This window comes from Malaclemys terrapin, chromosome 8 (assembly GCF_027887155.1).
Source record: "Malaclemys terrapin pileata isolate rMalTer1 chromosome 8, rMalTer1.hap1, whole genome shotgun sequence".
Lineage (NCBI taxonomy): Eukaryota > Metazoa > Chordata > Testudines > Emydidae > Malaclemys > Malaclemys terrapin.
Window position 1 is genome coordinate 85439374 of NC_071512.1, and position 25102 is coordinate 85464475.

Sequence of the window (25102 nt, forward strand, 5' to 3'; positions counted from 1 at the left end):
TTCAAAAATATTTAATATGCATTTAATATAAAAAATGCATTTAGATGTGGCACAAAATGCCTTTTGAAATCTGCTTTAGAAAAAAAGCTGAACTTTAAGTAGATGTTGGATTATTAAAAAGGTTTTGTACTATAAGCAATATGTTTAAAATTGCTACACATTTCAGAACACCATATGTTCCCACACTTCCCGTGCACCTCAGACACACGTTACAGTATTTCCACTGAGATAATAATGAAGTTATGAAATCAATGTTCTTAATGGGACATCTCACGGAAAACAAATCTAAAATTTATAAAATGTCTTTTATAACAGAAGTTAGTATTTTTTTTTAATCTTATGGTGAATGAATTATAGAAGATAGAAAATCCCAAAGCATGTAAAGATGTCTAGCATTTGCATTATCAGAGCATTTCAGGGGCAGAATTTATAAATTTAGGACTTATCATTCAAATATCAATTTTTATATGAATTAAAAATATGTTGTAGTATTAGTTTTTCTATGCATGAATCCCATCTTTCATTCCCTTATTTTGGTGGAGAAACTATAACATAACAACACAACTTATTATCCTGAGTAGCTAGGGTGAGATAGGAATTTTATTCCAATCCTCTCCTGAAATACATACTATACCTCTACCCTGATACAATATAACATGAATTTGGATATAACACGGTAAAGCAGTGCTCCGGGGGGGGGGGGGGGGGGGGGCTGTGCACTTAGGCGGATCAAAGCACGTTCAATATAACGCGGTTTCACCTATAACGCAGTAAGATTTTTTGGCTCCCGAGGACAGCATTATATCGGGGTAGAGGTGTATTTCAGTGAGAACTGAGTTTATTTTCAATAGATCCATTCATCCAGCTTACAAGATGACATAGGAAATAAAATATCATTGTCTACTATTTTAACACCTACCATAGCAGCCAGTGGTGCCAATGGGGGGCAATTTTCCTCCCCCAAGGTTTTCATAGAACCAGGAGCCACTTATAAGCAGTGGTCCCATACTAAATCAGTATGGCTGCTGTTGGAGCAGTCCAGAGGAGGTATAGCTCAGTGGTTCGAGCATTGGCCTGCTAAACCCATGGTTGTGAGCTCAATCCTTGAGGGGGCCATTTAGCGATCTGGGGCAAAAATCTGTCTGGGGATTGTACTAGATGACCTCCCGAGGTCCCTTCCAACCCGGATATTCTAATCACTTGGGCTACGTGTTTGAAATGCCACTGAAATTTGACCCAGACGCTTGACCATACAGCTGGAGTGTCAGCTGGGACAAATTTCAACAAGTGGCATTGTGACCTGGCACACAGGGTTGCAACACGACTCAAATTTGGCCCAGCTGCCCCTCCATCCAGACAAAAGGGCAACTGGGCCAAAGGGTATTGAGACCTGGTGCATGTGGAGTCTGCCCCAGTACAGGAGGATCTGCCGAGAACTCAACTCATGCATTTTGTGGGTGGAGAGGGGAGACTCCTCAGCCAAGGTGGACTCAGGGTCCCTACTAGTATGGGAAGGAAGGGGGATAAACAGGAATGGGGTCCCTGCCAGGGAGGACAGGGACTGAAATTTCCCCCCCACAAAAATATCTGAACTGGAGCAACTGCTAGGAGCATAACTGTCTCAAAAGCCTGCTTCCAGTTTGTGTGTGCCTGTGTCTGAGCAAGACAGTGGGAAGCCTGGTAGTATATGGTGTTCTGTAAGACATGTAGCAATTTTAAACTTCCTACAGAGTTTAACTCTTATAGCACAAATCATTTTTAAATCTAGATTAAAGCCAAATAGAAGACTTGGTTGGGGGGGGGGGAAATAAAGGGGAGGTGGAAGGATGGTGTTTTACACATAAGGAATCAGGCCCAAAATGCTGCAACACACATGCCTGTTATAAAGTGCAAGGTGTATCTAGCAAACAGCAGTGAAATCTCATTAAATTCAATCCCCACTTATTTCATTACTTAAGCAGGCGTTCTTATTATCAGGGTCCAAATTAAGTGGTGTTGACTGGAAACATGTATGTGGTACTTCAAACTAACTTTTGTATTCCAGGCTAATTATAACAACTTTCTGGTGGACTGTCAAAAGAAAGCAAGACTATGCTAGACACTGCCACTGAGATCCAATGCTTAATTTTCAAATGGTTTACTGTCCATTTTAAAGGGTAAGTCATGCATTTTCAATGCAGTACACAGGGAATTAATTACACTGTTCCAGTTTATGATAGTCAGTTTTGCACACCTATAACTTCATACATCATACTATAACAACGTACTCCTTAGCATCTACAAAAAGTCCTCTTCCCCAAGTGATAACTCATGGATGATTAGTTTCACTCCAGAATATATCTTCCCATTTAGCTACAAATCCCTTAAAAATAGGACTTTATAATAGAATTGGTGACAGATTGTTGAATACAGCTTTGCAAAAGTGACATGATAATACTGAATTTAAATGAATGCTTTTCTTATAAAGCAGAACATTCGATCTTAAAACAAAAGAACCACTGTTTTCAACTTCACCCATAAAATCTGACCATGCTATCAACTACTTTAGAAACTTACCCTTTTAGACACAGAGCAGTCAGTAGTTACAAGTAGGAAGTGATTATAACTATCAACAGATTATCTAGTACAACAGAGCTCATTAATTTCTAATGGAATACTAAATCAGCTCAAATGAAAGGAAAAGCTCTAATGACAAAAGTTATTCCCCTAAATACAGCTCTTTATTCAACTATGTCTCCACTTTGTAATGAAACTGTCACTAAAGCTTTCTATCTGACTGGGAACAAAGTGTACTAAAGATATAGTTTTTGCCTTTTGGAGATTTGTCTCTCCACCTATCCACTTTCTCCATTATTTAATACACTCGTTGATGAAATCATTAATCTTCTGCTTACATGGCTGACTCCATTTTAAAAATTTCTCAGGGATTGTTACTATTGTACTGATTAGATGACATGGTATTAAAAACACTGGCAGCCACAGAAGTTTTATCTACACTAGGGGCCCCACTGTTGTTGCCACAGGTGGAGCTGAACAGGTGCTAGCAACAGTGGAAAATATTTCTCAAAAATCCCAAGGACAGAGACAGTCTAAAAGAAAGATCAGATACAGCTGAGGCCCAGAATAGTTATTACTATTTTCAAATAAGTTAAATGTTTTTATTATTTATTTTGTTTATGTTTGTGGGGTTCACAGTGGAGAGGATATTTAGAAAATATTTAGATGAGAGGTGGGGATGGGTGCACAGGAGATTGAGAGGGCATTCCATACGCATGGGGTAACAAGGTAAAATTTGATGATAAAAGTGACAGAAGGACCTGTGAAAGAACAAAGGGCGAGACTATACAAAATGAGATTAGTTATCTGGGCTGGAGTGGGGTTTTGAAGGTGATGTTACATTTAAGCATGAGGTAGTGGGCGAGTGGGAGCCAGTCTGACAACTCTGGTCTTAATATTTATGAATCTATTAATTCTGTTTACATCCCAGTTCCTCCAGTGTGACAGTTCCAGACAGTGAATGTATCTGAATGTACAGGCCAGATGTTGAGCATCCTATTTTAAAGGAAGCTTCCTTTATTTCTACCACTAAGTTTATCCCTAATCTAAGTGGCTTTCAGATCACTTCTCCCTTCCCCTTGGACTTTCTGTCCCTGTCTTATTGTGCCAACCAATCTTAATAAATAAAAATAACTAGGGCTGTCGATTAATCGCAGTTAACTCACGTGATTAACTCAAAACAATTAATCGCCATTAATCGAAGTTTTAATTGCACTGTTAAACAATAGAATACCAATTGAAATGTATTAAATATTTTGGATATTCTTCTACATTTTCATATATACTGTATTCTGTGTTGTAACTGAAATCAAAGTGTATATTTTTATTACAAATATTTGCACTGTAAAAATGATAAACAAATAGTATTTTTCAATTCACCTCATACAAGTACTGCAGTGCAATCTTTTTGTCGTGAAAGTGCAATTTACAGATGTAGATTTGTTTTTGTTACATAACTGCACTCCAAAACAAAACAAATGTAAAACTTCAGAACCTACAAGTCCACTCAGTCGTACTTCTTGTTCAGCCAATTGTTAAGACAAACAAGCTTATTTACATTTACAGCAGATAATGCTGCCCTCTTCTTATTTACAATGTCACCAGAAAGTGAGAACAGGAATTTGCATGGCACTTTTGTAGTTGGCATTGCAAGATATTTACGTGCCAGATATGCTAAACATTTGTATGCCCCTTCGTGCTTTGGCCACCATTCCAGAGGACATGTGTCCATGCTGATGCTTGTTAAAAAATAATGTATTAATTAAATTTGTGACTGAACAACTTGGGGGAGAATTGTATGTCCCCTGTTCTGTTTTCAGAGTAGCAGCCGTGTTCGTCTGTATCCGCAAAAAGAACAGGAGTACTTCTGGCACCTTAGAGACTAAAATTTATTAGAGCATAAGCTTTCATGGGCTACAGCCCACTTCTTCAGATGCGTAGAATGGAACATATATTGAGGAGATATATATACACACACACACACACACATACAGAGAGCATGAACAGGTGGGAGTTGTCTTACCAACTCTGAGAGACCAATTAAGTAAGTGAAAAAAAACTTTTGAAGTGATGATCAAGCTAGTCCAGTACAGACAGTTTGATAAGAAGTGTGAGAATACTTACAAGGGGAGATTGTTCTGTTTTATTTCAAGTTATTGCAGTCTCGGATGATGACCCAGCACACGTTGTTCATTTTAAGAACATTTTCACTGCAGATTTCACAAAACGCAAAGAAAGTACCAATGTGAGATTTCTAAGGATAGATACAACACTCGACCCAAGGTTTAAGAATCTGAAGTGCCTTCCAAAATCTGAGAGGGATGAGGTGTGGAGCATGCTTTCAGAAGTCTGAAAAGAGCAACACTCTGATGCAAAAATTACAGAACCCGAACCTCCAAAAAAGAAAATCAAGCTTTTGCTGGTGGCATCTGACTCAGATAATGAAAATGAACACGTGTCGGTCTGCACTGCTTTGGATTGTTATTGAGCAGAGCCCATCATCAGCATGGACGCATGTCCCCTGGAATGGTGGGTGAATCATGAAGGGACATACAAATCTTTAGCTGGCTACAATAGTGCCATGAGAACGCTTATCCTCACTTTCAGATGACACTGTAAACAAGAAGCGGGCAAGCATTATCTCCTGTAATTGTAAACAAATTTGTTTGTCTGAGCAATTGGCTGAACAAGAAGTAGGACTGAGTGGACTTCCAGGCTCTGAAATTTTACAAAAATGATTAGGGGTATGGAACGGCTTCCATATGAGGAGAGAATAATAAAACTAGGACTTTTCAGCTTGGAAAAGAGATGACTAAGGGGGGAATATGATAGAGGTCTATAAAATCATGACTGGTGTGGAGAAAGTAAATAAGGAAGTGTTATTTACTCCTTCTCATAACAAAAGAGCTAGGGATCACCAAATGAAATTAATAGGCAGCAGATTTAAAAACAAACAAAAGGAAGTATTTCTTCACACAACGTACAGTCAACCTGTGGAACTCTTTGCTAGAGGCAGTTGTGAAGGCCAAGACTATAACAGGGTTCAAAAAAGAACTAGATAAATTCGTGGAGGATAGGTCCATCAATGGCTATTAGCCAGAATCGACAGGGATGGTGTCCCTAGCCTCTGTTTGGCAAAAGCTGGGAATAGAAAACAGGGAATGGATCACTTGATTACCTGTTCTGTTCATTCCCTCTGGGGCACCTGGCATTGGCCACTGTTGGAAGACAGGATATTGGGCTAGATGGATCTTTGGTCTGACCCAGTATGGCCGTTCTTATGTTCATAATTCTACATTTGTAAATTCAACTTTCATGATAAAGAGATTACACTACAGCACTTGTATTAGGTGAATTGAAAAATACTATTTTTGTTTTTTTACAGTGCAAATACTTGTAATCAAAAATATAAAGTGAGCACTGTACACTTTGTATTCTGTGTTGTAATTGAAATCAATATATTTGAAAATGTAGAAAACATCCAAAATATTTAAATAAATGGTATTCTATTATTAATAGTGCGATTAATTGCAATTAATTTTTTTATCACTTGACAGTCCTAAAAGTAACTTTTCAGAAGTGTATTGAACCCAGGTCAGAGTTTCCTTGGGTTTAATATAGTGTTGCATGCACTGTTCATATTCTTCCAATACCAGAGGATCCTCTCCTCCTAAAACCAGGTCCCAGAGTAGGCAAATATGCAACAATTTGGTGAGACTGCACTTTTCTATGGTGACTGCTATCTTTAGTTCCAGAATATAAACTGTAATTTTGTTTAAATAAGTATCTAGCTGTCCAGGCTGCAAAGAAAACCTTCCAAATGTGAGATAAAGGAAAATGATGCAGTAGTGTCTGCCTGAGTCTGCAGACAGCCTGAAACAATAGCTGTGTCAAGTGAAAATTGCTACCATTCAGCTCAATAGGGTGTTAAACTCTGAAGTATAATCAGCTTTTGACATTTTAAATGTCAGCATTGTTAGCCATTTTGGTGCTTTTCAAAGAACAAGAGAAAGCTGAGGTGTAAGGTGTGGTCTACATGCAGTTTTTGTTCCAGTATAACTATGTCAGTCAGGGATGTGATTTTGACTGATATACTTATACCTGTACAATCCCTAGCATACAGAAATAAGCTTTACTGAGGTCTGGTCTACATTCCAGACCTATATTGATACAACTACATCACTCAGGGCTGTGAAAAATTCGCACCACTGAGCAACATAGTTCTACCCATTTAACACCACCATTCCGTCCCCCCCATGTAGACAGCGCAATGTCAACAGGAGAGCTTCTCCCACTGACATAGCTACCACTTCTCAGGGATGTGGATTAACTACACTGACAGGAAAGTTCTCTCCTGTCGGTGTAGAGCAGGGGTCTGCAACGTTTGGCACGCGGCTCGCCAGGGTAATCACCCTGGTGGGCCAGGCCAGTTTTATTTACCTGCTGACGCGGCAGGTTCCGCCAATCGCGGCCTCCACTGGCTGTAGTTCGCTGTCCAGGGCCAATGGGGGCGGCGGGAAGCGGCGCGGGCGAGTGATGTGCAGCGTACATTCAGGGCACGCTAATGCATGTAGAATAACTGCAGAGGCAGGATAAAGAGGGACAGTGCAATGAAGCCTAGTTTCATGCAGTGGAAGGACATTATGTGTGCTGTGGACAGGCTTTAAGAGTGACAGAAATTTAGTATAACTTCATTGTCACATGAGTGAGCAGTTGCTCTATCATCAACTTCTCAAGAACTTAAGAAAGTAGTGAAAAGAGCAATAACCAAAAAACTAAGGGCCTCTCAACACAGGATTGACTGCTGCTTTTCTTAAATTGTGGTGAATGTTCAGTTGTCAAAAGGGCTCCAGTTCTAGAGGATTACTTAAAACAATAAAACTTAGAGCATTAGATATAAAAGATTCTGTTAAAAAATTACCTTTATGAAGGCATAGCCCGTTCCATTGTCTGTAATGGTAAGCCCGAGAGAATCCTCAGATTTAAGAACATCCACTTCTTTTTTTGGTCCCTTTATGTGGGCAAATATGAAATCTTCAAGACCAATCTGCCCTCCTAAGAGGTTGTCCATATCAATTTTGTGCGTATTCAAAGTGCAAAATATGATCTACACAGAAGGAAAAACAAATCAATTACATTTGAGTTTTAAAATATTACATCAGTCACGGCATTAGGATAGGAAAATAAATGGTGGAAAGAATTCTGTTTCCCTGAATTTGAATTACCCATGAGTTTGGAGCAAAAAATCCACTGTGGTCTTAAGTGGTGACCCCCATTTTCTGTACAACCGTCAGTACTAAAGACCCGATTCCCATCCATTTATATGACAAGAAAGATACTAAATAGCCCAAATTCTGCAGAGAAGAGATAGTAGGGTGCAGGGGAGAGGGTACATGTTATCCAGTACCTTGGCTCACACAGCTGTGTGACCCCCACCAACTGGTAGAGGGTACAGGGGTTGCACGGGGTCTTATAGGGATTTCCTGGGTCAGATATATGCATAATAGTTCATCAAAGAGTGACATGTAAGGTCTCTACCAAGACACAATAACCCACTTTTCATCATAATCATTGAAAAAATGTATGTACAGAGAATATTTAAGTTATGTATCTATACTGAAAATTACATTCTTAAGGTCTTGGAGTTATTTCCTGGGCTAAGGAGTCTTTTACTTTATGCAATAATAAAGAATGTTTTCAAAGCCAAAAAATTTATTTATTGAAAAGAAACAAGGGGGTGTCTCCATCCGGCCCACCACCCACATTCCCGTTTTCCTCTTCCTCCTCCTCCTCCTCCCCCCCCCCCCATCAGCTCTGAAGTGTCCATGGTGGTGCTCGGAGTGGAGGTGGGCTTAACCCCAAGTATCGCATCCAGCTCTTTGTGGAATTGGCAGGTTGCGGGGGGGGGAAGCACCCAAGCGGCCGTTTGCATCGCGGATTTTGCGGTAGGCACTCCGCAGCTCCTTCACTTTAATCCTGCACTGCAGGGCGTCCCGGTCATGGCCCCTTTCCATCATGTCCTTTGATACCTTCCCGAAGGTATTAGAATTCCTACGGCTGGAGCGTAGTTGGGACTGTACAGCTTCCTCCCCCCAAACACTGATGAGGTCCAGCAACTCGCCATTGCTCCATGCTGGGGCTTGCTTCGCGTGTGGAGGCATGGTCACCTGGAAAGATTCGCTGATAGCACTCCATGCCACGCCGGGCTGAGCAAACAGGAAGGGGATTTTTAAAATTCCCGGGGAACGTAAAGGGTGGGTCACATGGTTGGTTACCTGAGGCCAGGGCAGTAGAGTTTGAACCGATGACCAGAGTGGCTAGAACAGGCATTGTGGGATACTGCCGAGTAATTCTGGAGGCCAGTCACAGCGCATTGAGCAGCCACACTGGCGCTGCAGCGGCAGCGCAATACACGCTATTCCTCTCGGAGAGGTGGAGTACATGCAGTGCTGCAACCACGGAGATACAGCGCTGCAAACCTTGCCGGTGTGGACGGGGAGTGAGTTACAGCGCTGGGGGCAGCGTTACAGCGCTGCAACTCGCAAGTGTAGCCAAGGCCTAAACCAGGTGCCAGTTGAAAGGCTGCAAAATCTACAACAGAAAATCTAAAGGAAGAAACAAAGCAGGCGAGGGGGATCCTGTTTACGAATGAAGACAAAGGGATAGGATTTGTATATCTTGGGAGGCAAAAGAACACATTGGGTCCTTCACGTAGGAGACAAGCTGACAGAATGTCTGTTTCATGAAAGGGGGAATCCCAGCAAAGCCGGACTGTGAAATACTATGAGGACTTTGGTTGAGCCATACTCTACAAGGCATAAGAGTATCTAATTAATTAAGACTAGGTTCTTGAATGTGTGTTATGATTTTATTTTATATATAACCATGTGTTTGCAATACTTCTAACTTGCTGTTACTTGAATCTCTACTCTCGGTTACATAAACTTAGATATACTTGATTTCAATATAAACATAAGTGCTGTGTGTTGAGCAGAGAGGTGACCTAAGGTCTGACTGGTAAACTGGGCTGTGCTGTTTCTTTGAAAGCAGCAAATCTGTGAATATTACAGGTATCTCATGGATCAAGGGCTGGACATTCCAGGTTAATGCTTGGATGGCTCGACGGTTGGAGTGTGCCGATCTCTAACCTCTGAGAGGCAGCAGGGCCTGCAAGACCTAGAAAGGAATGCTTGTGTTGCCGATAGCCGGGGAGTTGGACAACTGATTCCTGGCAGGTACAGACAAGGCTAAGGGCAAGTGATAGCAAGGTACCTCACAAGCCCAGGTACTGCTGGGAAACATCACAAACTACACCTCTACCCCGCTATAATGCGACCTGCTATAACACAAATTTGGATATAACGCAGTAAAGCAGCGCTCCGGGGGGGGGCAGGGCTGCACACTCCAGGGGATCAAACCAAGTTCGATATAACGCGGTTTCACCTATAACACAGTAAGTTTTTTTGGCTCCCAAGGACAGCGTTATATGGAGGTAGAGGTGTGCCTTTCCTCTCCCCAATCTCTGTTAAGAAGCTAACCTTCATGTGGCCCAGAGGCATGACCAAGGTGAATGAATCTGGGGAGATCAGCATCTTGAAGTGGTTTCCTGAGCATATGTCTTGCTCATTTCACATTCTGTTTCCACCAATAATCAACCCAGCTCCCCTGTCAAAGCTTATACCAACCATGAGAGGGGGAAAGAGTCCAAATTGCAGGCCAGAGCAGTAAGATTCCCAAACTATTCACCTCCTGGAAGAGGTTTTCTGTTCAGGACATTGTAGCTGCTGGGTTGGTGGTGATGAATTCCCTCCATACCCTATTTTTTTTTTTAGGCTACATCTACACTACAGTGGGGGGTCGATTTAAGATACGCAAATTCAGCTACGTGAATAGCGTAGCTGAATTTGACGTATCGCAGCCGACTTACCCCGCTGTAGGGACGGCGGCAAAATCGACCTCTGTGGCTTCCTGTCGACGGCGCTTACTCCCACCTGCGCTGGTGGAGTAAAAGCGTCGATTCGGGGGATCGATTGTCGCGTCCCGATGGGACGCGATAAATCGATCCCCGAGAGGTCGATTTCTACCCGCCGATTCAGGCGGGTAGTGTAGACCTAGCCTCAAACACATCCTTCTACACAACTACAGCACAAAATTTCAAAAAAATTGTTATGCCCCAATCAGACAATTTCAGAATACAGCTTTTGCCAGCAGAACTCTTAATACTTCCCTGTCTACTTCACCTCCCACTAGTCTTTTTGTATACCACGGTGGTCTATAGGGGTGGTGCAAATGGTGGGAGTATTTATGGTGCTCCCCAATGAAACTGTAGATAGAAGAAACTCAGTGTCCAATCAGAGTAACTCTGGAGGGAACCAATGGCTTAAAATCATTACCTCTTGTTCCCTAGAGCAACATCAGCTTCCAAAAGCATACTTCAAAGTAGAAAAGTGGATAGAAAATCATGATCCATTGTCTTTTGCTAATATTAATACATATTTTTGTTTGCATAGTGATATAAGCATGCGGGAATTTGCAGAGCCACTCCCACTGAGGCAAACAGAGGTTGCACACTTCAGTGGGAGAATGAGCTGAATAGCGCTAAGTAACTAGGAAAGCTTTTTCTGCAATACTACTACATTAAATCGTAAACAAGTCTTTGTCAGAATTATGGTGGGTATTTTTGGGGCAGCGTCGAGGGTTGTTTCTCCAGAAACTTGTCCACCATATAAAGCTGACCTTTAGCTTTCTTCTCAAACAAAAAACAAAACATTTCTGGGGCAATCTTTTTGCTGTGAGAAGCAACGTTAAGGGCCTTGAATTAGTTTTCGTTTTGTACTATTACAATATCAAGACATTTTCAAAACATCCATAACAGTAGAGTGTTGACAACAAGCAGCCTGCAAAATAGTATACATAATGTAGCAAAGTCAGAAAAATTATCTTTGTTTCTTCATGGAAAGAATGCACATTTATTCATAGCATGCATTGATTAAATGGAGTCAGTCATTGAAATATGCCACAGTTTACAGAGAACAGCAGCCTTTGCATGAGAGAATGTGGTTCAAAGAAACTGCTAAGCCTGTTCAAGAAAAACCTTTGATCTCCCTGTCACAGGGTGGTCCCCTGGAGTCCTCTCTCACCTTAAGTGTAGACCACTCTAGTTCTCCTTCACCCCCACCATGTGTCCTTATACTGTTCCAGCAGGCTTACCCCCCATTCTGGAGGAAGGGAACAATGCTAGCAGCCAGCTCTGCCTTTCTTCAGGCTCTCAGCTCCCTCCTCCTCCTCCAGGGCTTCCTTCCTCTCCATTTATTTGCTCCCTGCTGCTGGGGTTGCCTCCCCCCTCTAATTAGCCCTTCATTATAGCACCACTGGTTATTTGATCCTCTAATTAGGCCCTAATTAATCTATAGTGGTGGGGAATTTGAGTAACAATAGGATATTGAGTCAGCTCCTGACTCAGCACCCTTGTTACACTCCCATCAACTTTGAAGTTCCTGGAAAAATTCTGGTAGCAGCCCTTTGGGTCAGTCTGGTTTTGATTTCACTTATACCAGTGTAAAGCAGGAATAACTCCAGTGAAATAAGCCAAATTAATTTGTGAGAACAGAAGCAGGTGCCTAACCTGTTACTCAGCACTGAGGTTGTGCATGAATTCAGATCAACTCAAAAAATGAAAGGCACATACTGCCAGGCTGCATAAAGAATATAATTACTGGGAGTCCCAGACTTTAAAAAAGCCTATGCAACATCTGGAATGAGTCCTCAGTCTTCACACCTTAAGAACATATTTCCTAATTTTAAATTAGTTTAGGAGGTAGAGATAAGGCTCATCAACCATTGAATAGGCATTTTTTTATAGTGTTAAGGTGATGAGCGGGAGAAACAAAAAATGATCTTGGAATTGCCTTGCTGGCAACAGTAGCAAGAATAGCCTTGAAAGCATTCTCGAAAACATACCCATAGGAAGGCATTTTTAATGTATTTATAAATTAAGAAAGCATCCAGAAATCCACAGTGCTACTGCTTGTCTTAGGGTATGTCTACACACAGCAGCACAGTCGTAGCACTGCATTTGTGCTGCTGTAGCGCCTTCAGCGTAGATATTACCTACGCAGGCGTAAGGGGTTCTCCCATCAGTGTAGGTATAATCAACCTCCCCAAGAGGTGCTAGCTAGGTTGACAGAAGAATTCTTCCATCAACCTAACACTTTCTAGACAGGGGGTTAGCTGACTCTCTCAGAGGTGTGGATTTTTCATACCCTTAAGAGATGTGGCTATGCCGATGTAAGTTGTGTGTCTAGACCAGCCTTTAGTGTGAACAAAAATGAACTGGATCTTAACATGCTGTTTTACTCTGAAAACTGCCTTTATAAAAATGGCACCATCCTACCCAGCAGACATGTTGTCTTTGTGTACTAGAGTCCGATCTGCTTGGTTTAATGACAAAAAAAGGGGGTGATGGGTTGCTGCTTTTACCCCATAAGCGCTGCAGAACTCTCACAGTTTATGACAGGTTTCAGAGTAGCAGCCGTGTTAGTCTGTATCCGCAAAAAGAACAGGAGTACTTGTGGCACCTTAGAGACTAACACATTTATTTGAGCATAAGCTTTCGTGGGCTACATCCCACTTCTTCGGATGCATGGAATGGAACATATATTGAAGAGATATATATACACACACATACATGTTCCATTCCATGCATCCGAAGAAGTGGGATGTAGCCCACGAAAGCTTATGCTCAAATAAATTTGTTAGTCTCTAAGGTGCCACAAGTACTCCTGTTCTTTTTGCAGTTTATAATGAACAAACTGCTGTCTATTCCATTGTATGCACATCATTCATTGATTTTTTTATTTATAACCTAAGCACCTTTCCCCAGCTCTAGAAACTTTTCTATCATTAGGAACTGGTTTAAAGCCACCAACTCATTTCACATAAGCCAAACAACCATTACATTCTAATGTCTTATTTTAGCAGCCAGTCAGAAAGTCGCACATTAGCTGGCCACTGAGTATTACAGATTCATCCAAAACACTTCAGTTTTATTCTATTAGGTAACTTAAATGTTCTTTGGTTAATTATCACTCCACCATCATCACCTACATTTTACTTTCACATAATCATTCTTTTTAAGCCATCAGCATCAAATATGTTATTTCCTGAGGGAGCCCAATTCAAAATGCCCTTACAAAGATTTATGATAAGTTCCCAGTTTTGTATCACGATTTAGATAAACTGATTGAGTCATTAATTGTGATTTAATGCTCTTCCATTATGAAATAGAATAAATGTTATTTCATCAATTTTTTGCTTCTAAGAAAAATATAGTGCCCTTGCTTTGACTTTGTCAAACATGGACACTCATCTAGTAACTTGTTTCACACCTCTGAACAGATAAAATTGGCAACAGAGCAGAAATGTGATATTTAGAAACATGATCCAGAGTTTCTTTATTTAGCCTTCATCTGGGTGGCATTCTCACTGCAGCCTACAAGACTGCAGAACTTTCTACAAATGCGTCAGTTCTATACTAGCCTGAAAGAGCATCAGCCAGTCAAAAATAAAAACTGAATCACCCTGTATTCTCTCTCCTTTCTTAGTGAACAACGGCTTCTATTCAGGGCAACTAAATATACAAAGTAACATATTAAAGATACATCTATACAACATATTATACTATTACAGCATCTACAAGTTAAAAATATACTTATATTTGTTACATTCTGGAGGACTGCTAATGCAGAAGTTAAAGGCTTCATTACCGTTTTTCATACTTTTAATATAAAAGTCTAATCAAAATAATGTATGAGTACTTAAACAATAGCCACCAGAGTACACTTTTCATACACGCCTCATAAAATTAATTTAAGATCAAAAATGTTTTTTCCTATATTGTACATGAAAAAAAAATGTGTATAATCTATTCTCCTGATCTCTCCTTCCCATCGTATTTCTGCTCTTCCCCTCTCCTGCTCACAAAAAGAGTATTTGATCTTCAAGCCAGCATACCTATGCTGTGCCCTTTCATGCCAACTTTAAATCGACACTGCCACAGAAATTAGCAGATATCCAGGATCCTTATTTTGCCAAGAGTGTTATCTTGAACAGCTCCCATAACAGAAGGAAATCTTATTTGGCCAGAAAACTCTGTGGGCTGATGCACATAAAATATAGATTAAATAGATAGTCTTCCTATTGTGGAATATCTCCTGCCCCAGTAATTCCAAGGCTACAGAGGTGGTGTTTGCTAAGGGAAAAAGAAAAAGAAAAGGCTATTATGTTATATATAGGGAGCAAAGGGTGGTGTAGTGTAGCATTAATCACAAGTTCAGGCCATCCCAAATGAGGCAAATGCATCAACATGCAACCAAAATCAGTCAATGCTTTTCAAAATTTGCCCCTCAGTGACACAATCATATACAAATATAATCATATAAGTATCACACAATCATATAAAATTTATATTTTAAATAATAATAGACACCTAGCTCTCATAAAGTACTTTCCATCAGTAGATCTTAGAGCACCCAGCAAGCAATTGATGGAGACAGGAATAGAGCCCAGATACCAAACAAGCTTTACATCAAACAGCCTAATGATGGAAATACAGCCTACTGCTATGCAAACTCAGCCTGCTTATTGGTGGGTTAGCACAAGCAGGCAGAAGCCCTGGAATAATGACACAGGCACCAACTCAATAAACAACAGAAACCCATTTATTTATTACTGAGAGAAAAGAGGCAGCTTGGTGTTACTAGTAGTTCCCCTTTTTCCCCATGGCAAGAAGCACTCACACCTCGGAATTTCCTCTCACAGTTACTTCCTGAGATGGACCCTGTTTCTCCTTCACATGTGAGAGGAGCCACACCCTTTAGAAACTGTGGGTGTGTCAGTCACCCAGCCAGCAGGGTACACAGGGCCAGCTCTAGGTTTTTTGCTGCCCCAAGCAAAAAAATTTTTGGCTGCCCCTTCTCCCCGCCCCCGCCAGCCCTGGGCTCTCTCTCCCTCCCCCTCCCCCTCCACCCCCCAACTGCACCCTCCTGCCACCCCAGCCCTGGGTCACTGGTAACTCGCTCCCAGGGCGGGTCATTCAGCAGGAATTTTGGATGTGCACAGAACACAGACAGGATTGGTTCCCATATGGTTACAGAACTGCAGTAAATTTTCAGCTTGTGTGATTGAAGGATATCTGGATGCATATTATAAGACTGTCCTACATAAATGAGGAAAAGTTGAGGTGCCTTTATTATTCTTTTGTTCCATTCTTTGTTTGTATGGGGAATTTGCCAATGCAATATCACTGTCTTCCTTTTAAACAAATAAAACTTAAAAAAAAAAAAAAAAAAAAGCAATGCCTGTTGAAAATAGCAATTCCAGTCCTAATAACCACTGGGAAGCATTTCTTGCTCAATTTATTCTACTTTTTCTACAGCAAGTTACAGTGGATCAGTATATTTGATTTGGGAGAAATGAAGTAACAGCTGCCCAAATTGAGCTTGAGCACTCCTGAATTTTGAGGTGTTCAAATCTGAAAAGCAGGTGCTAGATTCCCTTTCTGAATATTAGCTAAATCTGGAAAAGAAAAGTCAATTTCTGCTTCCATGGCTCAGAAGTGTAAATCCTCCTACATGCCTGGTACTGTATCTAAAGCTGCCCAGCCTAGTAGTAGGGTTACCATATTTTGAGTGTCCAAAAGGAGAACACTCCACGGGGCCCCGCCCACACCCATGCCCCAACTCCACCCCTTCCCCAAAGTCCCCGCCCCAACTCCGCCCCCTCCCCTGCTTCCCGCAAACATTTGATTCGCGGGAAGCCTGAAGCAGGTAAAGGGGGGGGGGGGAGGCGCGGCCCAGTCTGGCCCCCCGGCATCTCCAGCCTGGGTCGGCTCGGGCCCTCGGGTGCCGGCCCTGGGCCAGCCCCCAGCCGAGCACCCCCGGCCCGGCCCCCAGCACCGCCGGCCCAGCCCCCAGCCCCTGGCCCTCAGCACCGCCGGCCCCGCATGTCCCGATTTTCCCGGACATGTCCGGCTTTTTGGGATTTCCCCCCCGACGGGGATTTGAAGCACAAAAAGCCAGACATGTCCAGGAAAATCCGGACGAATGGTAACCCTACTAGTAGAACCTCCCCTCCCTTACTTTTCATTTTAAATTCTAGTGGGATCCACGTACCTCCCTTGCTAAGCTTCAGATAGAGAGGTGGACTGTCCATTTAGTCCACCCAATTCTTTCTTTGGGGGAGAGCCCAGGGCTGGGGCGGCAGGAGGTGCAGGGGGAGAGCCCAGGGCTGGGGCGGCAGAAGGGTGCGGGGGGATCCCAGGGCTGGGGTGGGGGGCGGCAAAAAACCTAGAGCTGGCTCGGTCCCTACCATTCACAGCAAGGTTTCAGTTCCACACTCCTTCCCCCTCCCTTTCCTGTTAATTGTGGCCAAGGGAATGCTGGGAAATGTAGTTCTTTCCCTGCTGTAGGGTTGGCTCTATAGGCAGGGAGCTAACCAAGGAACTACAGCTCCCAGGGCCCCCTGTTGGTTCTCAGCTCCCATGCTGGATTCTTGCGCTCCTGCAAATTTGCCGCCCCAAGCAACTGCTTGCTTTGCTGGTGCTTAGAGCTGGCCCTGATGGTACAGCTGTTGCAGTGCCCCTCCACACCTTTACATCTACAAAGCAAACAACATAATAAAAAGAACAAAACTATGTAAACACAATCTTTATGCCAAACTGGGAGCCTAATATATTGACCACTGCCCTACAAAAGGAAATATCACTTTTGACATTTACTATTCCTTCATATCCAGAACAAGGAAGTAACTTCCCCAGTTTAGTGCCAAGTTTTAATATCTGAATTTCTGGTGCCAAATTAACACTTCCACTCTTGAGGGGATTGTTACATCCTCTGCCATAGTTCCCCTACACACATTGGTGGCATAAATCCAACAAAATACAGGAATACATTTTCCAATTACAGTGTACATTTTATTCCTTATGCAAAGAATGTGGGAGATATAAAATATAATTAATGCATATATCTATATAGGGACAGGGTTGATGGATTGTGTTGCTTATTAAGGATTAAGTCAGTCTTGGATAGTTTTGGGTTTCAGGAAACAAGTTAATGATTGTAGACAACCCTACTTGCCTGGTGCTCAAATTGACAATACAAGGAATCCACTGTTAAAGACTACCTTTGATCCTCTCTGGAAAAATCATAAAGCAGTCTGGACCAGGTTCAGGATGCAAGGTTAGACAAAGGAACTTTTCAAGTGGATAAAAGACTGCCTGTGAACTCCGAGACACACATTAACAGAAAGAGGGTCAGAGATGCCAGCAGAGCCCCTCAAACTGAGAAGGGATGACTGGGACAGGTGAAACCTGCCTAAAGAAACAAGGAAATTTGTGCCTCAGAATCAAATATGGTCTCATATGATACTCCCCCATCTTTCTGGGAAAGATAGATAACACTCTCCATGGGAGGATTCAAATACCTCTGTAGCTTCAAGTTTACAGATTGGCACCTTGTGGCGCTATTCTCTGCACCAGTCTGTTAAATATCAGTTTTAAATCAATGGACAATCCCATTTTAAATGTCCAAACTTCCCACATTTCCAGAAGGCTCAATCCTCCACAATGTTCCCTCATTTACTCCAGTGCCCCTTTGCCCTTCAATTAGGTGCTGGTTTGTTCCTCCAACAAAAACCCAAACACATCTCAATGTTGGTACCTTCTGCTAATATGGAGTCACCTGTTGTCTTTCCATCTGAAATTGTCTGACTTCCCAGATTAATATTTCCACTGCTTTCTCAGACACTAAGTTACTTTGTCAGTCCTTTCACTGCTGGGTCCCTCAGCTCTGTATCCCTGAATCCTTGGAGCTGCTCCTTTCTGTTTTTCCAACTCATGGATCTCTTCCAGTTTACTGGCTAGAATTTTTATTTACACATAGACACTGTTTTAAGTTAATCCAGCATTAGTCAATCATATGCATGTAAGTGACAATTTCAAGTTCTGAAAACCACTTTCAAAGCCCTGCAGGAAATGCAGGAAAGTAAACAATTCTTGCTTTTCCAAAAATTCAAAGCAGAGGAAATAAAAACAATGTTATTAGCATTTAATCATGTTCATGAAACAATTATTTATATTCTAATAGTATTTCCACCCACCCATCACAAAACTTTCTTATGTTGAACATGGACTGAAATCCTATTCATTGGTTGGGAACATCTCCTTGAAGCAACTGGACAAATATATGGGTGAATTCCTTATCAACTTAAGTTAAACTGAAATAAGCAACTTTCAAACTGAAATAAGAGATTCAATACAGAGTTTTGGAGCAGTTTACCCAAGCCTGTTTTAAAACAATTTACATTAAATTGGTGCAAATTTCTTATATGGACAAGCCTTTATTTTTGTCACTAGCACAAGCAGCTATAACTCAATATATTTTTATACAGCTTGTTTCAGAGTTTAACCACAGCTTTTGCTAAGACCTGCAAACTTTGGTTACTTAGCAAGATATGGGACTGACTCATTGTTTACAATACAATAATCTACCATTTATCAATTATTGTTTCCCAAGAAAGAGAATTACTGTGCTGGGATGGACTCCACCTATCGAACACTGGTAAAAGCAACTGTGGACATTGTCTGGCTAACCCAACAAGGAGAGTTTTAAACAAGGTCTTATGAGGGATGGTGACAAAAATCCGGCCCATGAGCATCTAGGCTCAAATAATTAAGACAAGGGGAAAGGGCTAAATTCTGGAGAAGGGACTAGAAACCACAACTGCAGTAAAGACGCACGAAGAAAAACAACAGAGGAAGTCTGCAAAATATCTTTGATGCCTGTATACCTATGCAAGGAGTATGAGGAACAAGCAGGATGAAGTGGAAGTCATGATATATGAAGAAAATTATGACTTAACTGGTGTTCCAGAGACTTTGTGGGACAATTTCCATTATTGGAGGACCAACATTGAGGGATATGGCTTGCTTCAGAAGGATAGGTATGGAAATAAAGGAGAAGGCATTGCACTGTATGTCAAGAATGTATACACTTGCTCTAAGGTCCTAGAGCTGAGGTGGGCAAACTACGGCCTGCAGGCCACAGCCGGCCCGTGGGACCATCCTGCCCGGCCCCCGAGCTCCTGGCCCGGGAGGCTAGCCGCGGCCCCTCCCCCGCTGTTCCCTCTCCCCCGCAGCCTCAGCTCACTCACTCCACCGCTGGCGCAATGCTCTGGGCGGTGGGGCTCTGAGCTCCTGGTGCAGCACAGCTGCAGAGCCCGGCCTGACCCAGTCTCTGTGCTGCATGGTGGCGGCGGCATGGCCAGCTCCAGCTGGGCGGCGGCGGCTGTAGTGCCGCCAGTCGTAGCGCCGCCAGCCACCAGTGCTCCAGGCAGCGCGGTAAGAGGGCACGGAGCAGGGGGGGTTGGATAGAGGACAGGGGAGTTTGGGGTGGTGGCCAGGGGGCAGGGTTGTGGATGGGGCGGCGGGGGTCCGGGGGCAGTCAGGGGGCAGGGAGTGGCAGTGTGTGAATGGGGCAGTGGTCCCGGGGGTGGGGAGGCTATCAGGGAACGGAGGGGGGTTGGATGGGGCAGGAGTCCTGGGGGGGGGGAGAGATAGGCGATGGGGGCCGGGCCACGACCCCCGCCCCTAACTGGCCCTCCATACAATTTACAAAACCCGATGCAGCCCTCAGGCCAAAAAAAGTTTGCCCACCCCGTCCTAGAGGAAGTGAGCGGCAGACCTTCTGAGAATATCTGGGTGAGGATAAAAAGGGAAAGGAATAGTAGTGATATTATGGTGGGAGTCTACTATAGATCAAGAAGAGGAAGTAGATGACATTCGTCAAGAGTGTAACAAGATTAGCTAGCACACATGAGCTAGTATTAATGGAGATTTTAAACTTCCCTGATATTTGTTCAAGACTAACACATAATATGTCCTACAAGTTTCTAGCTTGTGTAGGGGATATTCTGATTCAGAAAGTTGAGGAACCAACTAGGGGATCATCCATTTTGGATCTTATTTTGATCAACAGGGATGAATTAGTTGCAAATGCAAAGGTGGGTCAGGAACTTGGGAGGAAGTGATCATAATCTGATAGAATTCAAGATCCTAAGAAAGAGATGAGAACAGCAAAACACTGGACTTCAGAAAGGCAGATTTCAACCATCTCAGAAAAATAGTAGGCATGGACCCATGAAGAGACCAATTGGGAAGAAAAGACGTTCAAGGGGGCTGGCAGTTCCTAGAAGATGTAATACTAGAGACTCAACATCAAGCTATTCTGATGCAGAGGAAAGATAAGAAGAGCCACAGGAGACCAACATGGTGGCACAAGGAGCTTTTTAGCTATCTAAAAACTAAACGGGATACATACAGGAAATGGGGCACATGACCAAGGAAATATACATGGAAATAACAAAATCAGGAAAGCCAAGGCAAAGAATGAGTTACAACTGGCAAGAAACAACAAGAAGGATTCGACAAATATGGACAAAAAAGAAAGATCAGGGATTTGAGGTCTGCTGCTCAATGGAGAAAGTAAGCTGATAACAGAAGATGATAAGAAGGTGGAGCTGCTCAATGCCTACTTTGCTTCAGTCTTCAAACAAAAAATAACATGTGACTGGATGTCTTGTGAAGTTATCATAGACAATAAAGGGGAAGTAATGCAGAACAAGATAAGTAAAGAACACATCAGAGATCTTCTAATTAATTTGAATGAATTCAAGGTAGCAGGGCCTGATGCTATTCATGTAAGGGTGATGAAGGAATTATCTGAAGAAATCTCAGAGCCACTGGCAATAATATTTGCAAACTCATGGATGACAGGAGAGGTCCCAGAAGACTGGGCTAACACATCTTTTAAAAGGGTAAAAGGAGGAGCCAGGGAACGATTGACCAGTCAGCCTGACCTTGATACCTAGGAAGCCGCGGCCAGCACATCGTTCACCCGCGCCGCTTCTCGCCGCTCCCATTGGCCCGGGATGGCGAACCGCGGCCAGTGGGGACCACGATCGGCCGAACCTGCCACGTCAGCAGGTAAATAAACTGGCCCGGCCCGCCAGGGTGCTTACCCTGGCGAGCCGTGTGCCAAACATTGCCGACCCCTGTACTAGAGCAATGTATAAACTTAAAACATTCAATTTGCAAATATTGGAGAATGAAAGGGTGATCACTAGCAGCCAGCATGGATTTACTAAGAACAAATCATGCCAAACGAGCTTGATTTCCTTCTTTGACAAGGTAACTGGTTTGGTGGATGGGGGGAATACAGTGGACATAATATACCTGGACTTTAGCAAGACTTTTGACATAGTCCCACATGACATTCTCATAAGTGAGTTGGAGAAATGCAGGCTTGGTAGAACTACCATTATGTGGATACATAATTGGTTAAACAACCACAAACAAACTACTAATGGAATTATGTCAGACTGGAAGGAGGTCTCAAGTGGGGTTACACAGGGATGTGTTCTGGGTCCAGTATTATTTAATATTTTTATTAATGACCTGGATGTAGGAATAGAGAGCATACTAATTAAATTTGCAAAGACACAAAGCTGGAGGGTTGAGGGAGGGAATTGCAAACACTTTCGGATAGAGGTAAAACTAAAAGGGATCTTGCTAAATTGGAGAACTGGGCTATAGACAACAAAATGAAATTCAACAAAGATAAAGGTAAGGTGCTATACTTAGGGAAGAAAAATCTGATGCACAAATGGGGGATAATTGGCTTGGCAGCAGCACAGCTGAGAAGGATCTGGGAGTTGTGGTGGATCACAACCTCAACACAAGTCAACATTGCAATGCTGTTGCAGAAAAAGCAAATATAATTTTGGGTTGCATTAACAGAGGCATAGCATGCAAGTCACAGGAGGTGATAGTACCACTCTACTCAGCACTGGTTAGGCCTCTGCTGGAGTCCAATTTTGGTCACCCGCCGCTGTATAGAACTGGTCAGTTCATAACTCTGAGGTTCTACTGTACTACACTTAGAAAGGAAAAAATCAAATGCACAGATACAATATGGGGAATAACTAGATAGGGAGTAGTACAGCTGAAAAGGATTTGGGGCTATAGTAAATCACAAACTGAAAATGAGCCAGCAACATGATGCAGCTGTGAAAAAAGGTTAACATCGTTCTGGAGTGTATTTACAGGAGTGTTGTATGTAAGAGACAGGAGATAAATTGAGACAGGAGGTAAATTGATCCATTGCAGTTGGCACTGGTGAGGCCTCAGCTGGACTACTGTGTCCATTTCTGGGCACCATACTTTGACAAAGATGTGGATAAATTGGAGAGAGTCCAAAGGAGAGCAACAAAAATGATAAAAGGTTTTGAAAACCTGACCTATGAGAAAAAGTTAAAAAACTACTGGGCATGGTTAGTCTTGAGAAAAGATGGCCAAGGCGGGGACCTAATAACAGTCTTATGTTAAGGGTTGTTATAAAGAGGATGGTTATCAATTGTTCTCCATGTCCACTGCAGGTAAGATAAGAAGTAATGGGCGTAATCTGCATTAAGGGAGATTTAGGTTAGAAAGTGTTTCCTAATACCTAAGGATAGTTAAATCCTGGAATAGATTTCCAAGGGAGGCTGTGGAATCCCCATCATTGGATTAGAGAACAGGTTAAACAAACACCTGTCAAGAGAGGTCTAGCTAGGTATATTTGGTCCTGCCTCAGTGCAAGGGACTGGACAAGATGATCTCTAGAGCTCCCTTCCAGCCCTGCATCTCTAATGATTTTGTAGGAGACTGAAGGGAATAGAGAATCAATGAGGAAGGGGAACAGAGGATCAGAGAGAAATAGGGAAGGACAAGGACTGGTGCATGGGGAAAATGAAAAATGTAGTTAGTTCTTAATTACCGAATGAAACTGAATGACTGGGTAGAGTATGTTTTCAACAATATGGCCACTCTTTGTGATAATTTACTACAATGTTAGTAAAGGAAACACTGCTAGGTCTGTCTCCTAGATCAAAATCTACTCTTTTTTCCACTATAGTAGAAGTAAAGGAACCAGACAATAGTGACAAGACACAATCATACTTTATAAAACAAAACAAAAAAACCCAAATTTTTAAATGTAAAAATTAAACTTAAGTATTTCAAAATATTTGCACTTTGTTTTAGTTTGACATTTAAAACTGTAAAGTGTACGCAGCTAAATCAAGGAACAGTTGCCTAGGGTCACTGTCATGCTAAGACGAAAACAATGCATTTACAAACACAAGTAAACCATAATCCAAACAAATCAGTTTTAAAACTTGACTCAAAAAGGGATCAAAGAGGGTTTCTATTAAGGAAAGGGTGGACCTTCCTACCACGGCTTTTATTCACGTGCCTTAATAGTTGGCCTTTTTAATTATTTATTTATTTGGCTGGGAAGGGAGCATCCTACACTGCTCCCTTAATTTTCCCTCACTACCCCATAATTTTGAAGTTAAAGGAATGCTAAGGTTAAAAATCGTGGGTCTAATTTTTCATAGCCTTGCATCTTGTAGTCACTTACATCCATTGATTTTTAAGCCACAAGGAACCACTATGATCATGTAGCCCAATAATTCCTGCTCTGAAGGGAATTATTCTTCCCTACTATACAAGTTAACAAAACTGAGACCAATAAATGCGTTTTCCTTGGTTTACAAGTGCTAAATTGTGTTGAACATCATGCTAGTTAAAATGTGTTAGTTCTGTTAGTTCAAGTACATAAAAGGTTGTTACAAGGAGGAGGGAGAAAAATTGTTGTTCTTAACCTCTGAGGATAGGACAAGAAGCAATGGGCTTAAATTGCAGCAAGGGAGGTTTAGGTTGGACATTAGGAAAAACCTCCTAACTGTCAGAGTGTTTAAGCGCTGGAATAAATTGCCTAGGGAGGTTGTGGAATCTCCATCATTGGGGATTTTTAAGAGCAGGTTGGACAAACAGGGAATGGTCTAGGATGGTCTAGATCAGAGGTGGGCAAACTACAGCCCGTGGGCCACATTCGGCCCACGGGACAGTCCTGCCTGGCGCCTGAGTCCCATCCCGGGAGGCTAGCCCCCAGCCCCTCCCCTACTATCCCCCTCCCCTGCAGCCTCAGCATGCCACGCCTCCCGTGCTCTGGCCTGCCGCTCCTGCCGGGCAGCACAGCAGGGTGGCTGCCTCCGGCATAGTAAGGGGGCGGGAAGTGGGGGGTCCCGGGGGGCACTCAGGGGACAGGGAGCAGGGGGCAATTGGGTGGGGCAGAGGTTCTTGGGGGGGCAGTCAGTCAGGGACGGGGAATGGGGGCAGGGGTGGGAGAGGCGTGGGAGTCCCAGGGGGCTTGTCAGGGGGCAGAGGTGTGGATAAGGGTCGGGGCAGTCAGGGAGAAGGGGGGGTTGGTTGGGAGGTGGGGTCCCTGGGGGGCAGTTAGGGGCAGGGGGTCCCAGGTGGGGGTGGTCAGGGGACAAGGCGCATGGAGGGTTGGATGGGTCAGGGATTCTGAGGGGGGCAGTTAGGGGGCAGGACATGGGAGGGGGCAGATAGGGGTGAGGGCCAGGCTGTTTGGGGAGGCACAGACTT

At 42.8% G+C, this 25102-nt stretch overlaps 1 protein-coding gene across 2 annotated transcripts in view; it reads right to left on the reverse strand.

The window, feature by feature from the left end:
• The window catches only part of GIPC2 (GIPC PDZ domain containing family member 2), a 60327-nt gene that overhangs the window by 33675 nt on the left and 1550 nt on the right, over positions 1–25102 (reverse strand). For both annotated transcript variants that reach the window (XM_054038256.1, XM_054038255.1), the window contains exon 2: positions 7478–7663. In XM_054038256.1, the coding sequence (XP_053894231.1) occupies positions 7478–7663 (186 nt within the window). The remainder of the gene's footprint in view (positions 1–7477; positions 7664–25102) is intronic.